This window comes from Bactrocera tryoni, chromosome 4 (genome assembly GCF_016617805.1).
Source record: "Bactrocera tryoni isolate S06 chromosome 4, CSIRO_BtryS06_freeze2, whole genome shotgun sequence".
In the NCBI taxonomy this organism is placed as follows: domain Eukaryota; kingdom Metazoa; phylum Arthropoda; class Insecta; order Diptera; family Tephritidae; genus Bactrocera; species Bactrocera tryoni.
Genome location: NC_052502.1, coordinates 7315389 through 7333343, shown reverse-complemented (window position 1 = coordinate 7333343; position 17955 = coordinate 7315389). Strand labels below are relative to the sequence as shown.

The following is a 17955-nucleotide window of genomic DNA, read 5'->3' as shown; positions in this document are numbered from 1 at the left end:
ACCCACATTTTCTTTTTCTAAGATTTGATTAGCTTAGATTAAGCTTTTGAAAAGTCTCCACAGCAGATAGTAGTTGTTGTTGTGGCAATTACCTAGACCCTTTTTGGGGGAAGTAAGAAGTTAGTTGTCATCGAGGTCACTTAAAGGCAGGCCCAGAAAACGAGCAGTTTCGACGAGTTTGGACCAAAGGGAGAAAGGGGTTAAGTGAGTCGACGATTTCATCGAAAACACCCGGGAAGAAACTGCTTAGAGAGGAAGGTGTTATGCTCCTTTACTAGTAGCATGCGGACCTTACAGTGTATGTGCTCGATGGGAGACATCAGGAGACTCCCTGTAATTGTGCGGAGTGCGGTATTTCGGCAGGTTTAAATAATCCCATCTGCGTCCTACTGCCGACCATATTGCGGAATTTATAACTGGCCGGCCGATTGCCTTGGTATGCTTTATCGGTATGCCTTGTCGGTATCGTTTTAAAGATCTTACTTTAGTTGTAATCGCGGTGGTGTGCGAAGTGAAGGAGTGCAGACTGTCGAGTGTTACTACTAAAATTTTAAGGTGATTTACTGTCGGAATTCTAACTTCGTCAACGGAGAGAATGAGTAATGTTCAGTTTCAGTCGGTGCTCCTTCGTCCAGTTCGTGAATAAGATGGTCGCGAGTTTAGAATGAGAGAGTTTTAGGCTCCTAGCGGTGAGGAAGCGCGGAAGTTCGGAGAGGTAGACATTCACTTTTGAACGCATGCCATCAACTCCATTTCCCGACGTCATTACCGTAAAATTATTTGCGTATGAGGTTATGGAGGCTCCTTCTGGTGGTTTATTATCATCTGCGTATGAGGTTATGGAGACTCCTTCTGGTGGTTGAGGGAGTTTCGAGATAGTGATTAAATATTAGCGGGAAGAGTACACCACTCTGAGGAAACCCGCTGTTTAATTCCCCATAACTTTGATTGTCAACCGCTCAGATAGTTCATGATACAAGTCTTAAGTACCTTTAGTACCTTTGGATGGTTGTAGGAAGAAGTGATAGCCAAGGTGCTTTAGCCATAGGCTCGGAGAGCAATTCAGGGGAACAGTGTTGAAGTATGTTCGGCGCGCCATTTTCCGCACAATTTTTATTATGCGGAATAGTGACAAATCAAAATTTATATTACTTTTGTTCCCCATAATTAATTTTTGGTTTTAATGTGTACCCACAATAAAATAATTGTTCAAATAAAAATTCAGACAGTATTATAAAAAAAACGGTTGCTTTCAAGAGGGGAATACTGTATTTAGTCTCTGTTTTCATTCAGTTTCACTTCGGTTTGTTCAGCGAAATCAATATTTTCTTTGTTTTTGAAAACTATTAAGTTGTATTTTAATTTATATGTGCTGTATACTTTTAACTAACACGAATAAACAAAAAGGCAAAACAAAAGCTGGCAAAAATTTGCTTAGGAACAGTGAAAAAGAAAAAGCTGTCTCATCATTAGCAGAAAAGAAGAAATACGGCGAGCGCGATTTTCGCCAAATGAAATGTTTTGTGATGACTTAGAAAAGGAAATGAACACAAAAGCACAAACAAAATTAACGAAAATTTAGCATTGTTTTGTGCAAATGTTTTTTGGTTCGTTTTGTCCAAAAACGATTGAAAGCAGAAACTGAACAATCGGCTAATTATGCATCTCGGGCGCTTTGAAAGCTTTCGCGCGAAATATGAAGCGATTAAATCATTGATAGATAATGCGCGGGGTAAAGGCGGGAAATGAAGAGCGGTAACGGCTATTCACGGCAAGAAAAGCTTTGTTTCGCGTCAGCGTTTTCGTTGCGATTGTTGGCAACAGCGTATTGACATGTAAAGCCGGCCATTATTTGACTAATTTGACGCTTGCCATAACAATTTGCAGATGAAAGTGTTAAAAATCAACACAAATCTGTAAGTGGCGAAAAGTCGAAAAGTGTTTTCAAATACGCAATTCGCCTTTACGAAGAGGAAAGTGTTAATATGAATTTGTGTTTTGCCAAACGAGGCATTAAATTATTGTGTACATATTTATTTTCTTAACGCAAAATTAGTAATTATTTTTTCTATTTTCGTAAACAATATCGGTCATTAGTAGCGAGGACATTAAATAATGTTTGCGCAGAAAACATTTCGTGACTGTTTTTCAAACAACTTTTACTCTCAAAGATGCTCATATATGGTATACTTTACAGATATATACACACACATACATACTTATGTATGTGTTTATGCTTGCATTGGCGTTTATATTTATCTAACTTTAATGAAGTTTATTTTGCGACAGACAGTTGCATAAAGCGTTAGTCGCCGGTCAGTGACACAGTTCAAGCCCTGTAGGAAAAATATGCCAGTAAGAGTTAATAAGTAGTTAATAAGCTACCTCTTAGTGCATATACATAATACAAGAATAGGCTGCTTTATTGTTGCTACAATGACAAAAAACACGCGCCAAATATTTTTGGTTAACGCTATCAGGGTAACAGTACTTAATCGACTACAACTATGGGTGCCTAGTGATTGGGTAGCGTCGACTTTAGTGGAAACGATTTGTTTTATTTATAAGTAAACAGATGAAGAGAACAACATTATATTATTATTATTTATTAAATACGAATTAAAATAATTAGGAAAAGTTAAAATAATACAAAAGCTTTTATATTCAGCTCTTAAATGGCTATTTTTAGCGCTGTACCATATCCATAACAGATAGTTCTTATAATCAATAACAAAACTAGTGAACTTGTAATGGTTGAATTGTTATAACCTCAAAGTAATTTATATATTTATACCCTGAACAGGGTACATTAAGTTTGTCACGAAGTTTGTAACACCCAGAAGGAAGCGTCGGTTGTTGAGCTGAGTCGATTTAGCCATGTCCGTCTGTCTGTCCGTCTGTCTGTATATATATGAACTAGTCCCTCAGTTTTTAAGTTATCGTTTTGAAATTTTGCTGACGTCATTTTCTCTTCAAGAAGCTGCTCATTTGTCGGAACTGCCTATATCGGACCACTAGAACACATAGCTGTCATACAAACTGAACGATCGGAATCAAGTTCTTGTATGGAAAACTTTCACATTTAACAAGATATATTCAAGAAATTTGGTACAGATTATTTTCTAAGGCAACAATATAATCTCCGAAGAAACTGTTCAGATCGGCTCACTATAGCATATAGCCTCCATACAAGCTGGACACATAGTTACTACAAGAAATGCACCTGTGAAGGGTATTTAGCTTCGGTGCAGCCGCTTTTTTCTTGTTTTTATATAAAAATTCCATGTTTGTTTTGCTCACCGGGCGCTCTCATATGAATACGGCGCGTTCATAAATAAATATTACTTTGGCAAAATACAATTTTTCTTTTATTTTGTTGCATTTGAAATATTTTTTTTTGGAGTTTTTAAATTTCACAGAATTTTACGCTTAACGATTTCACTAAAAGCAAGCACTTATAAAATGTAAATTCGGAGAAAACGAATATTAGTATGGTTGTTGGCAAATGCATACAATTTAAACTTCCACTTGAAATCCATAAAATTGCTGAACAGTTAACAAACTCATAATTTATATGATACATACATATATGGTATATGTATATATGTATATGTATATGTATATACATATGGTTGTTTGTAGATATGTGCATTAAAACAAAGCGGAAGGAGGCAATAGAAGCGAAAACTTCTTTTCCTAGGGATCATAAGCGATGATTTAAAATAAAATTTTAGTCCAAACCAAATTATTTATTTATTATATCTTTATTATCTGCCGAAAGGTAAGTATACGTTCATTTAAAAGTTTGCTTTCTTTACTTTGAATTTGTCGAGACTTCAAAGAAAGAATTGAACTTTTAACCTCTTTACTTACGCCTTTGGCTCTCTCATAGATACCAAAATTTATCTGATTTTCTACTACGCTAAATATGTAGTAGATACCGAATTCAGTATTGGATAAGAATATAGTACTCGTATTTAATATTTATAAGACATTTTAGAGAAATGATAGAGTAAAATGGTCCAAAAAAATTAAACCCCCACAAATAATCAGAGCGTCACTGGGAATTCGTAATTATTCGGAATATGTCTCAGCAGCAGTGAGCTTGTAAGACAGAGATCTCAATGAAATGGTTTTTAAGCATATATAAGCGCCAAGTCAGAGTTTCGCAGCCCTTCGAAAGGTATAGATAATATAACAAGAGCATATGTACAGTAAGACGAGGTCTACGAAAAGTTTATCTCAAATATATGATCAAATTTAAATATACCATAAATTAAATTAGGCTTTATGGCTGCTCCTCAAGATAAATCCCAACATTTATCTTAAGACCGAATATCCAATGACTGATCATAATGTGATGATGACGATGATGATGGAATGATATGTGCTTTTTATTGGGGGTTGTTTTTTTACGTGTCGGGCCCCAAATCCAGCGCACTACCCTGTGGAGGGATGGCTTATAACTCGGCTTAAAGCTCGCCTTTAAACGAATGCTTTTTGGCTACCCAGAAGATACTTGGTCTAAGACCAGAAGTAATGAGCTGCTTAGGCCACATGTAAAAGAATCGCTTCTGGTCACTCCCAAGTGAATGGCCCTCAGAGTACTTTCCTCACTTCCTTGAACTTCTACATATGGATCCATCTTCTAGGAATCAGTATTAACACCAAAAACAAAGTCTTCCTCGAAATCCAACGCAGAATAACTCTTGCCAAACACATTAAGCAATTCCTGCTGCCCGTCCTGCTATATGGTGCAGAGCCATGAACGATGGCAACATCTCATGAGTTGACGTTACGAGTTTTCGAGTGAAAGTTTCTGCGGAAGTTTAATGGTCTTTTGCGCATTGGCAATGGTGAGACGCTGAACGATGAACTGTACGAGATTAAGAGAATGTGGTCCGAATGGATGAAACACTCCAGCTCTGAGATTACCTCCACTCTGTCGAGAATATCGAGTGTAGAAGGGCCTGGCTACACTTGGAATCTCCCATTGGTGCTAAACAGCGAAAGAGAAGAACGACTGGCGCGTTATTATCAACTCGGCTATAACCGCGTAAACGGTGTTTACGTCAGAGAAGAAAAAGAAGTTGATGTTCCTACACTCCCTATCGATTCTACCCGAAATGGAAGCTAGGTAAACCGATCGAAATTTAAAGTCATTATTCTAAGGCATCTCAGTGAACCCCTTTTTATTAAGCAGATAGCACATTGGAATAGTTAAAAAATTGCTCAAAGACATAAGTATATTGAGTCGTTCGCTAAGTAATTTCGTTTGATGACAACAGCTGATCTTATTGAATATCTTATTGAGTCGTCGAAAAACAACTCTAGATATTGCTAAAAGATTAAATTTGTTTAACGCGACCGTTTACAAGCATATGAAGAGTCTGAGCTTATTTCGAAGCTTAACACATGGGTTCCTCATGTCCTTACAAAACGAAATTTGCTTCGTCACAAATCACCAAGTAATTTGTTTACCAAACGCTAAAGAAGTGATCCATTTTTGAGCGCATTGTTAACGCCGACAAAAAGTGGTTTGCTTACAAGAATGTAAAGCGCAAAAGATCATAGTCTTTAAAGGATGAAACAGCTCAAACCACTTTGAAGACCGATAGTTACCAAAAAAGGTTATGTTGTCTGTTTGGTGGGATTTCAAAAGGATTTTGGTCCGACACTGCCGCGATTAGTTCTGCAGTGTATTGCGATCAGCTGGTCAAATTGAGTGATGCACTCAAAAAGAGAGGCTAAAACTGATCAATAGAAAAGCTGCGATGTTCTACCAGAATAATAAGAGACTACATGTTTGATGGCGCGCCAAAAGCTTTTGCAGCTTGAATGGGATGTTCTGCTATACCCACCATATTCACAACACTTAGTACCTTCGAACTATTACTTGTTTCGGAATCTGCACTTTTTTTTGGATGTGAACCTTCACGTCAAAAACCACTTGAACCAATTTTTTGTCTACAAGGATCAAACATTTCTGCGGTGTCATCTCACCAAAATAGAGTATTGTTCCACACATCAAAGTAGCTTTTGCGACCAAGTAGCAGAGACACCAGAGCACATACTCCTGGATTGCCCCGCAATTGCAAAAAGGAGGAGTCAGGCTATCGGGCAGTTGTATCCGGTAAGAGAGCGCATCACAACCATTAACCCAGGAGCTTTACTAAGCCTCTTTCATTTGACTGGGTTAAACGAGGTGTTGTGAGAACAGGAGAGGGCACAAAACGAAATTACTTAGTGAACGAACCAATACATATATTTTATTTTGAAAGTGCACGTGATTAAAAGGCTTACTGTCAAAAGAAAAAACTTTCCCTAAACTGACGCCGCATTCAGCCTCCTACTACTCTTTATAGAACGTTCGTAATTTAATGCAACGAGCTCAACTGATTGCTTATCGCTTACCAATAGCTGCAGCAACAACGTACACAACCACAACCACAACCGCAACAATAACAATAACAACAATGCGCAAAGTGAGAAAATCAGAATGGCTAAACTTAATACTGTCGATTGCAAACAGTTAGGTTTGTTGCATGATTGCGAAATGCTTGAGCAAACAAGGTGTACCGTTGCGCGGCTGTTGCCAAGCGCGCTGATACGAGGCGCGATATAAGCCACCGCAGCTGCTGCTGTTGTTGCACACTGCACTATGATTTATATGGCAACAATCGCCGGCTTGGCAGCCACGAAAACGACGTGCAACAAGCGCGCGCACACACACACGCACACAAGAATTGCAAACTAATCTTCGGCGAAAACGCATGTCAATTTGTATATACATACATATCTGTGTATGTGTGTGGGTATGCAAACAAATTTGAAAGGTTAAAGATGCGACAGCCGCCAAATCATGTGCGTGGCATGCAACAGAATTGTAAAAATAAATCAATAACAACAACCAACATTTTAATACAACTTAATGGCGTACAAAAACAAGAACAAACGCACCAATAACAACTGCAACAAACATAAAAATGTTTAGCGAAAAATTGGAGTATGATGACCGTGCACCACAGCACGTTGCACGTTGCACATTCACAAGTTGCAATATTAATTTCGCATCGACCATTTGTTGCGCTATGTGTGCTCATTTGCCTGTTGACGTTGTTGGCGCTGCGCAGCCGGTCGGCCGGCCGGCCGTGTGGCATGCCACAATTTCGCCGCAACACGTCTCGGGAAAACAATGAACGGCATTGGACGTCTGGCGGTCGCCGTTATGTGCTGCCACCTTTTCCACACAATCACGTTATAAATTATGAACGTACAGTGGCCACCAGCCAGCTGCTGTTGCTGCAACAATAACAACGCTTTTCGTGTCAGGCAATCAACTCGGTCAACATGCTGCCAGCAGTCGCAGATAAAGGCGGTCAGCGACGCGCTAGCAAATGCTCAGCTGTCATTTAATCTATTTTCTGCACAGCCACACAACCATACAAACGCACGGCGTTGTTGCATGGCTGCAAGGCGCAAGATGACACCGCAAGTGTAGCAGTAATGAGAGCGTGTTGGCAAACTAGTAGTGTCACTGCATCATTTGCTTAATGCAAGCTACTCAAACTACATTTGTCTGTATGTATGTACAGGCAATAATCTAAATGTCCAACTGCTTAGAGCGACAATAGCAAATGAAAATGTCCATTAACACCCATCAAATAGCTATGAACACCTTCAAAATATATAAATACATATAAATATGTTATTGTAAATATGTATATAAATATGTTATTGTAATTCATCAATTGGTGCGCGTTCCAAGCGCCTGAGAATTCCCATGGCACAGAGAAATTTAGAAATAATGAAATTCTTCTACTATGCGCGCCATTTCAGTAAGTAAGCATGCATGTATGGATTGGCAATGTCATGGGAACAAATTGTAAAATTTTGTATAAATTATCATCCTGAGAAAATTGAAAAAGTAGAAGATCAGGAGCAGCGGGAGAAGATCACAGTTACTTGTTAGCTGGTGACACCTGTGTGGTTGGTGTAAACTCAGATTTGTTGAAATTTTGATTTGAAGTCTACAATCGATTTTATGTATTATTTCGAGGTCTTCTTTTCATTGTTGTTCACAAAAACTTCCACGGTTATACATACTCGCATTTCTTTCCTCGATTTGAGGCGAGGAAAGGTTCTGACTTGGTTGTTTAGTTTAGCATAAGCGCTGCTCGAGGCTTGACACATAAAGATCCAAGTAAGGCATTTTGATGCTCAATCGTGTGAGACTTTTTATTTATAGCTTCTGAGATTCGCCATTCCGTTTTGTTGATGACTATAAGGATGTGTTTCCAGATTACATGTTAGGACCGTTTCCTATACCGGTTAACTTCAAAAATACTATTAAAGTTTGGTTAATGAAAAGAGAGCATGACGCTGAGCAATACCAAAAGCTACATCAGGATCGGGAAGGACCTCTCTGAGTCGTTCTATACCGAGATTTTAGACAAGGCGACTTTCTATCATCCAACTTTTTCAATATACTCCTGGAGAAAATATTTCGTGCTGCAGAACTGAATAGAGAAGGTACAATCTTCTTCAAGAATGTACAACTTCTGGCGGAAGCCGATGACATCGATATCATTGGTCTCAGCAACCACGCCGTTAGTTCTGCTCTCTCCAGACTGCATAACGAAGCGAAGTAAATGGGTCTAGTAGTGAACGAGGGCAAGACGAAATATCTCCTAACATCCAATAAATAGTAGTCGCATTCGCGACTTGGCTCCCACGTCACTGTTGATAGTCATAGCTTCAAAGTCGTAAATAATTTCGTCTATCTTGGAACGAGTATCGAAATCCAACGCAGAATAACTCTTGCCAACATGTGCTACTTCGGCATGAATAGGCAATTGAGAAGTAAAGTCCTCTCTCGACGAACAAAGACCAAAATCTAAGTCGTTCATTATTCCTGCCCTGCTGTACGGTGCACATTTAATGAGTCGACGTTACGAGTTTTTGAGAGAAAGGTTCTGAATAAAATGTATGGTCCTAGGCCCATTGGCACCGGCGAATACCGTAGTCGATGGAACGATGCGCAGCGAATTAAGAGACAGCGGCTACGCTGGCTTGGCCCTGTCGTCCGTATGGATGAAAATACTCCAGCTCTGAGAGTATTCGATGCAGTACGCGCCAGGGGAAGCACAGGAAGATGGAGACCTCCACTCCGTTGGAAAAACATCGAAAAGGAAGAACCACTGGCGCGCTGTTGTAAACTCGGCTATAACCGAGCGGGGTATATACCAATAAAGAAGACGAAGAGAACTTTTTCAGAAAGTTGCTGTGCCATTTTTGCTTCGGCTCGCCTATCTATTCAAGACCTGCCTTTAGTCAAAATTATGACTCTTTTTCGGCTGATGTGGGTTTAAGGCTGCAATCACCGTCGGTTTCAATTCCGGTTTAAACTTTTCTGATTTTTCCTAAAGAGCTTCGCAAAGGTTTTCTGGAAATTACCACCAAATTAGAATTTTTAAAACTTATTAGCCATTATACTAAATTTAATAATTATTATAGTGTGATTTAAGTCTGATCTGAGACAAACGCCAACAAAAATTTTGACCATTACCAGTTTAACCAGGTTTTGAAACACAACTGTACCCCGTGGTTGGTGAGACAAAGCTACCCAATTATTATCCCGTTTCTAGTAGCAAATTTCGGGCATTTTTCGATAATAGCTCCTTCAATTTGTTGAGTTGTTGTCAGAAGCATCGCCTATTAATAAGTTCACCAAGTTTTAGAAGCTCATATTATAGCGCGTTCTTCTGATCCCACCAACTAAAGAGTCACGAATATTCGGCTTTGCCATGGATTTGGCTTTGTGGCCAGGTTTCACATATGAATTTTAGGGTTAACGTAATGTATCCATTTTTCATCACTAGTCACAATTCGATACAAAAACGACTTGTCTATTAGCTTCAGTTCATATGGCATCCCATTTCCTTGCTTTGGAATGTAGCCAGCTGCTTTTGAATGAATTGAAATGGCTATTAGACTATCTCACAAAGATTCTGCATATTAAAACGCAACCCATAAAAATTTATGTGAACATGCAAAATGAAATGCCTCGACAAGAGACCAAAACGAAATATGGTATAATCACCGAATTCTTTAGCGGTGATTCTACATCGATATATTTTTCGCTTGTCCATCTGTGCATTAACTTGGCTAAAAACATTTTTAACGAGATAGGTTTTAAGAAAAATAAATTGCCTTTATAGTTAGTAAATAGTTTATACTAATAACACGGAACATTATTTAAATGCAACAAGTTCTACACAATACTCACTTTCGCCGGTATTCGATGGCTCCAATGTCCACAGTTGTTTCTTCTTGAGGCTGGCGCCATTCGCATTCAACTTGAAGCCGAAAGTTTCGGCCGTCATATACCTGTGTGCGCCATTAATCAGACCAATGGTCCACCAGCCCTTCTGCTGATTCTGTGATATGATATCACCGTTCGTATGGTTTAGCTCGTAGCTTTGACCATTCATTGTACTGCTTACTGGTTGAGGAGCAATGGTGACGACTTTAATGAAACTGACGAGGTGTTGGAAAATGCGGGACTAAGCTGATGAATCTGTAACAAAGAAGAAGAAGCATAAATAGAGGTTGATAATAAGCAGCGAATAAGTATTTGGTTCATGTGTGAGCCTTAATTAATTGCTCAATTTGTGCGAAACTAAGGACACCGATATATGCGCGGCAATTATAATCTAAAACATTTCTTCAACATTTTCAAATATAAATCTGCCAAACGGCTAAATGCTTGCGCAAGCTGCTATCGGAGTATACAGTGGAAATGCAGTGTTAGTGGAACGAGTATTTCAACAAACCGGAACATTTCTAGCGAACACTTCAATAAAATATGTGGCAGTCATGCATGGAACTCGACGAAACTCACAACTCGCGGACGATCCTGCCGCTCACCTAAGCAATTGTATATGTAAGCATTTATGTATGGACTCGTATTTGCTCAAGATAGTCGGCATTACTCCAGTCCAGCGCTATCCATAAGCCTCTTTTTCGGCCGATTACGCGTTTTTAAGCGATTGCCTTTCATTTAGCAAATTGCAAATCACAAATTCATATGCAACGCACAACTGCAACTGCTTTCGCACAGAACGCGCTTTGCATTTTTATAAACAAGCATGCGCATGCGCGATACAGAAGACAGGGCTGGGAGCTGCCATCAATGTTTGCATGCCTAAATTTAGAAAAACGGCGCAGCACAACATAGAGGCAAGACGACAGCATTCAGAGGAATTGGGCGCATCAGTCTTTGCTCCGTTCGTACATGTGCTCGAGTGTCGCATGATGACAACGGCCGCAGCGAAGACGAAGCGACAGGAAGCTAGACGTCAGTGACGCCACAGATGCCGCCACCGGCGATTACAATGCATCAAGCGTTCAATATAGATATAAATTAATTATTTCTGGAGGTGACGGTGGGGATTGTTGCTTCAGCTGTGATGTAAATACAGCGAAATCAATTATATTGTAAGCACTTATGCGAAGTATGACGCTTGCCATTTAAAGAGCTGACAAGAATCGCTTATTGTGCCTCAACTGAAGAACTTGCCACCAGAAATTCGTCGGTTTTTGGTTTTAGTTTTCACCATATCATTATACATAATCATCAGATTAATATTTTAAGGCCGTATTTCATTATGTAATATATCTTATATATAAAGTGATTTTTAGGCGCATAAAATTTCCTAGAGGGTTAAATGTCAAATAAGCTGTCAAAAAGAGATACGAGTTTGACATTTAAGTTCAGTTGACTTTAGAAAATGACCATATAAAAACTTACACCGGAAAAAATTTTCTAATTTGTTGAAATTTATTTTCAAAACATTCGTTCTGTCGGCAGATTTAAAAAACAAATGGTAATTATCAGAGTTTGTGGTTTAACGGGTTTATAAATAAGAATTTTCGATGACCCGGTGCCGGATTTAGAATGGAATTTCGTCTACAATGCGCTTATCTTCGAGCTCCTCGAGCGTTGCTGGTGATTGATGTAAATCTCTGATTCAACATGCTCCCAAAGAAAATAGCCTAGAGCCGTTCTCGAAATTAAGAAGCCGCCAAACTTGGCACGCAATGAGTTTATGTTTAGACGTGAAATAAGAAGCGGCGTTTCATCTTATTAGAAATAGAGATTGCCCGCGTCGATTTCATCAAGTTCCGAGAAAAAAGTCTGGCGACATTGTGTAATAATGCTCGCTATTGAATAAAGCCCGATGATACCGCCATATCACAAACCGCACCATACAGTCTATTTATAGGAGTTAGCTATTGCAACTCCTGAACCACACGAGGATTTGACTCGCGCCAAAAGCGACAATTTTGTTTATTGACGAAGCCATTAAGCCAGAAGTGGCTTCTTTTATTTCCAGCGGTCAATCTGCAAGGCTACGGCACTTCAAATGGTCTATCGGCTTTAGTTGCTGAGCCAACACAATCTTATACGGATGCAGAATCAAATCCAACCGCAAAATTTGCCATGTTGTTATCGGAGAGAGGCCCAAATGGTTGGACGACATACAATGTTTGTCCGGAAAGTATTTGGACTGATTTTTTTCCACCGCGACTGTACTTCGGAGCCTGCGCGCACCGATTGCATTCGGTAGAGGGCGTGCCTAGCCAACGAACGGGCGGCTGGTCAGTTGTCTCCGAGCCCCTAGAGAGTCAGAACAAACATTTACGCGCGACGTGTTTCTGTGAGTGGTGCAAGCCGAAAATGCAGCGTTCGTTAGAGCAGAGGTACGCGATTAAATTCTGTCTGAAACTCGATAAATCTGCGACAGAGAAGTTTGATATGATCAAGCAGGCTTACCCAGATGTTGCTTTAGCAAGAAGTGGTGTGTTTCGGTGGCGCCAGGCCTTTTTGAAAGGCGGGGAAGAGGTCGCTGACGAAGACCGGAAAAGATGCCAAATCCAAAGTGAAAACGATGCTCATTGTCTTTTTTGACATAAAAGGCATGAATTTCTTCCTCCTGGACAAACCGTCAACGCCAAGTTTTACGTGGAAGTCCTCAAGAAACTCAAACGAAGGGTCAATCGGGTCCGACCGATTGGAAGTTGCTCCACGACAACGCCCTGGCTCATACCGCTTTTCTTGTGAAGAGCTACCTAACCAAGGCCGGCATCCCAACGCTTCCGCAGCCGTCCTACAGCCCAGATGTGCGAACAGCTCTTACAGTAGCCATCGAACTAAGCGAATTCTCGTAATAATCTCAATCTAATCTAATCAATATCCAAGCGTTGTATAAAAATTAAACGTGACTCAATGAAATTTCAAACCTTACGGAACGCATTGACAAAAATCCCTAACGGTAGGCACTGTACAGAATATAACAGAGCTTGGACTTGAATACATAAGAATATAAATACATTGGTGTCCCACGTGAATAATACAAATTTATGCGGAATACTCACGAACAGTCCCGACAGAGACATTCATATGAACACACATACTTATGTTATATTCCCGAAGTCATCAACGCCAAAGTCGCACTAGCATCGGCCAACACAAAACAAGAAATGCTATCAGACATGTTCATGTAAGTAAGAGAAATATCTTCATTGCAAATTACACGACACGATCAGAATCACGGAATTCAATTACGCCAAAGAGAAGAAGACAAAATGAGAGCACTTTGCTAAATTTATAGGCCATAAATGTATAAACAATAATGGCGAAGTTAGGGGCCTGGATACATAACTATGTGTGTATGTACAGCCATGAGCTAAATTAAAGACTAGACTAAGTACATACATATATGTACGTATGCAAACTTGTAAGCGCTGGCCGGGAGAGTAGTACCGCAAGCAATTTCAATTAAAAAATTAGTGCGCCAACAAAATGATTTATTTGTGATAACCGAAATGTGAGAAATTCTTGCTCAAACATCATTTATTTTATGAAGAAGGCGCAGAATTTCCGGCGTAAACGCTTACAATAGCAACAATACACATAAGAGCGGTGAGGAGGGGCTTGAGGCAAACTGCATATGGTTGCCAGTCTGCTCAGTAAGCGCGCCGCTGGGCATTACAAACACTTGTTTAGGCGAAAGAGGCGCGCGGTAGGGTCGGGGTGGTTGAAAAGGAGTCAGAAATTTGCACGTATGCTCCCTCAGCTCTTAGCTTGCTTACTTACATATGAACATGAGCGCTTAAGTGCTTATAAGTCAATGGCCAATGTAAGGCCTGTTGGGTGTGGACTCGCATACTAAGTGCGGCGACAAAGCATAATAAAAGCTAATGGCTGTTTAAACGGTGGGACCAGGCGGCAGTGGAAATCAAAACAACACGGCAAATACTTACATACATATATATTGAAAGGTATGTATGTATGTAGGAAAGGCTGAATGTAACAAAAAGGAAATATTGGAAGTTGTGTAATGAAAGCAAAAGTTGGCAGCAAAAACCTGACTGAAAAAGGGAAGAATACCAAAAATGAACACCACTTGGAACACACCCAACTTTGGCTATAAATATCGATCATTGCGCTTAGCAACTTAGCAAGTGGAGGCGTAATTCAATAGCGTTTATGGGCAGAAGTGCAAGACAACACATATATACATAAATTCATACATACGTACATACGTACAAAAATTCATGTAAACATATGTATGTATTTGTATATTTCACTAGCTTCTTAAGCCATAAAACCAGCGTTTAATCGCTTATTTAAGACGTTAATAAAATCAATTTTTATGCCTGAAGATCTAAATCTAAGTACATTTAATGATTGTGTTTATTGCGTGTCGTAAAATCGGTACTCAAAGGGTTAAGATCAAGTGGGACATAAGCGGAATACTAAAGTCTTAAAATGAAAAAATATGTATTGATGCCTTTATATAAAAAAAGAAAGTTTCCATACACTATTCTTTGGTCGTTTTTTATTGTACAATTTTTATGGCAGCTATATGATATAGTGATCCGATATGAAAAATTTCTTGGGAGACTGAGTCATTGCCTCAGAAAATCACCGATGCCGAATTTCGTGAAGATATTTCAGCAAATGAAAAAGTTTTCGATACAAGCACCTAATTCCGATCGTTCAGTTTGTATAGCAGCTATACGCTACAGTAATGCGATCTACTCAATTTCTTCGGAGATTAGATAGTAATCCATGTCAAATTTCGTGAAGATACTTTATCAAATGAAAAAATTTTCCATACAAGCTTGATTGCGATCTTTTAATTTGTATGGCAGCCATATGTTATAGTGATCGAATCAGAAACATTTCTTCGGAGATTCAGTTATTGCCTCTGAAAATAATCCATGTCAAATTTCATGAAGATACCTCGTCAAATTAAAAAGTTTTCCATACAAACACTTGACAACGATCGTTCAGTTTGTATGGCAGCCATATGTTATAGTGATCGGATCTGAAAATTTTTTTCGGAGATTGCATTATTTCCTTAGATAGTAATCCGTGCCAAGTTTCATGGAGATATCTCGTGAAATGAAAAAGTTTTTCATACAAGCACTTGATTCTGATCGTTCGGTTTGTATGGCAGCCATATGTTATAGTGATCGGATCTGAAATTTTTTTTCGGAGATTGCGTTATTTCCTTAGATAGTAATCCATGCCAAGTTTCATGGAGATATCTCGTGAAATGAAAAAATTTTTCATACAAGCACTTGATTCCGATCGTTCGGTTTGTATGGCAGCTATACGCTATAGTGGTCCGAAAGTAGTACTACGAAAATCCACGTTCTGTAAAGAATGTGTTTCGCGCACTTCGTTCAATTAAAGGTCAACATAATCGGCTTACTGAACGTTCTATTCGCAACACCATCAACCAACTTGAGACCCAGCATTTATTGTTGGATAATATTCGACCGGATAGACCACGTCCAGCTCGCAGTGAAGAAAATATAGCTTCCGTAGCTGAGAGTGTACACGAAGACCGTAGAAAGTCGATTCGAAGCCGTTCGCCGCAACTCGGATAGACGTATGGAACGACACTTCGAGATCTTAAATTGAGAGCGTACAAAATACATATTGTGCAAGAATTGAAGCCACTCAACCTTCCTGAGCGACCCTGATTCGATCTATGGGCTCTTGAAAAGTTCTAAGAAGATCCGACGTTTTCGAGCCAAATTTTGTTCAGCGATGAGGTCCATTTCTGGCTCAATGGGTATGTAAACAAGCAAAATTGTCACATTTGAGACGAAGGGCGACCTGAAGATTTTCAAGAGCTAGAAGAAATTACGGTTTGGTGTGGTTTGTGGGCCGGTGGAATCATTGGTCCATATTTCTTCAAAAATGATGCCGGTAAGAACGTAACCGTCAATGCTTACCGTTATTTCGTCATGGTAACCTATTTTTAATATACTCTATTCATGGTATTATAATTTTTTTTGTTGAAAACTCTTTGCTCTGATATACGTTAACCTTAAATAATTTGGTATATAAACAAGTTTTGAAGAACAACCAGCAAAAAAGTAAAAGCAAACAGTTTTCTAGCGATTAATTTTTAAGTACTTAATTGGCTCAAATAATTTGGCGTAAAATCATTTTTACTTAAGCATCGTGACCAATCACAGAGCCACACCGCGCTTGGCGTGCCAAAGTGCATCTTCAGATTTTGCGCCGCCTCAGCTCATTACCTGCACTGCAGCGCGCTGGCTGCTGTGGCATGATGGGTGCAGAAACCTTTGGAATCCGCTGCAGGGAAAGCGTATATAAAGTAAATACCACACAAAAAGAAATTTTCCGTTACCGTTGTGGAATGTGTGTGTGGCACGAAATAGTGTGCGCCACGCAGCGTGATCGCTGATCGTGTAAACTTCAAATATGCGCCAAGCGTATAATTCAATTAAGTTATGGTCTGTAAAAATAATATGCTATGTAATCATCAACGCACTACATCACTTACAAGCCAAATGCAACTCCAAAGGCCGTGTTGAAGTGGCGCAGAGCAGCATCGGCAGCCTAACAACGTCAGATTTACAACCACGAATGGATGTATGTAGATATGAGCAGCCGATTGCGCAGTTATCGAATTGGCAGTATGCATGTTTGTGTGCTTATACATATCTACATTTAGTAATGCACGCAGGGATCTACTTATGCATTTTTTTGTAGAATGACTGCATTGCGGTTGTGGACTAATGCATGTAAATTACTACTCGTATGCGCATTCGTACATACTCGTACATCGTCGTTATTTAAGTATACGTGAAGAAAAGAGTTATCATGTTTATCTATTAATATTACTTTGAAATCTTACAAACGATCAGATTTGGAAAGCGCCCACTTCAAATATTTTGTTGATCTGTTAAATTTCGTGGGAAAGATCAGACGGGCGATCGACAGTAATAAATGAGCAACAAAAGACAATTCAACAAGATCATTGGATTTTTCGATGAACTCGTTAGTAAATGAGAAAACGAATAAAAATACCAAAAAAAAAAAAAAAAAAAAAAAAACAAGAAAAAACGTTAAACGAAAGCTAAATACCCTTCACAGGTGCATTTCTGTTAGTAACTATTTGTTCAGTTTGTATGGCAGCTATATGCTATAGTGAGCCGATCTGAACAGTTTCTTCGGAGATTACATTGTTGCTTTAGGAAATAATATATACCAAATTTCGTGAATATATCTTGTCAAATGTGAAAGTTTTCCATACAAGCATTTGATTCCGATCGTTCTGTTTGTATGGCAGCTATATGTTATAGTGGTCCGATATCGGCCGTTCCGTCAAATGAGCAGCTTCTTGAAGAGAAAATGACGTTTGCAAAATTTCAAAACGATATCTTAAAAACTGAGGGACTAGTTCGTATATATACAGACAGACTCCGACGATTCCTTCTGGGTGTTACAAACTTCGTGACAGACTTAATATACCCTGTTAGGGGAATAAAAATAAGACGAATGTTATTTGTTTTTACAAAGATTTTGTGAAATTTTCAGTGGAAATTTTTCAAAACTCGCCA

General features: G+C 39.2%; 1 protein-coding gene across 3 annotated transcripts in view; it reads right to left on the bottom strand.

Annotated features, from left to right (window-relative positions):
* LOC120774529 (protein singed) overlaps positions 1-17955 on the bottom strand; it is a 60876-nt gene that overhangs the window by 6045 nt on the left and 36876 nt on the right. For all 3 annotated transcript variants that reach the window (XM_040104238.1, XM_040104240.1, XM_040104241.1), the window contains one exon: positions 10289-10579. In XM_040104238.1, the coding sequence (XP_039960172.1) occupies positions 10289-10493 (205 nt within the window). In that variant the 5' untranslated portion in view covers positions 10494-10579. The remainder of the gene's footprint in view (positions 1-10288; positions 10580-17955) is intronic.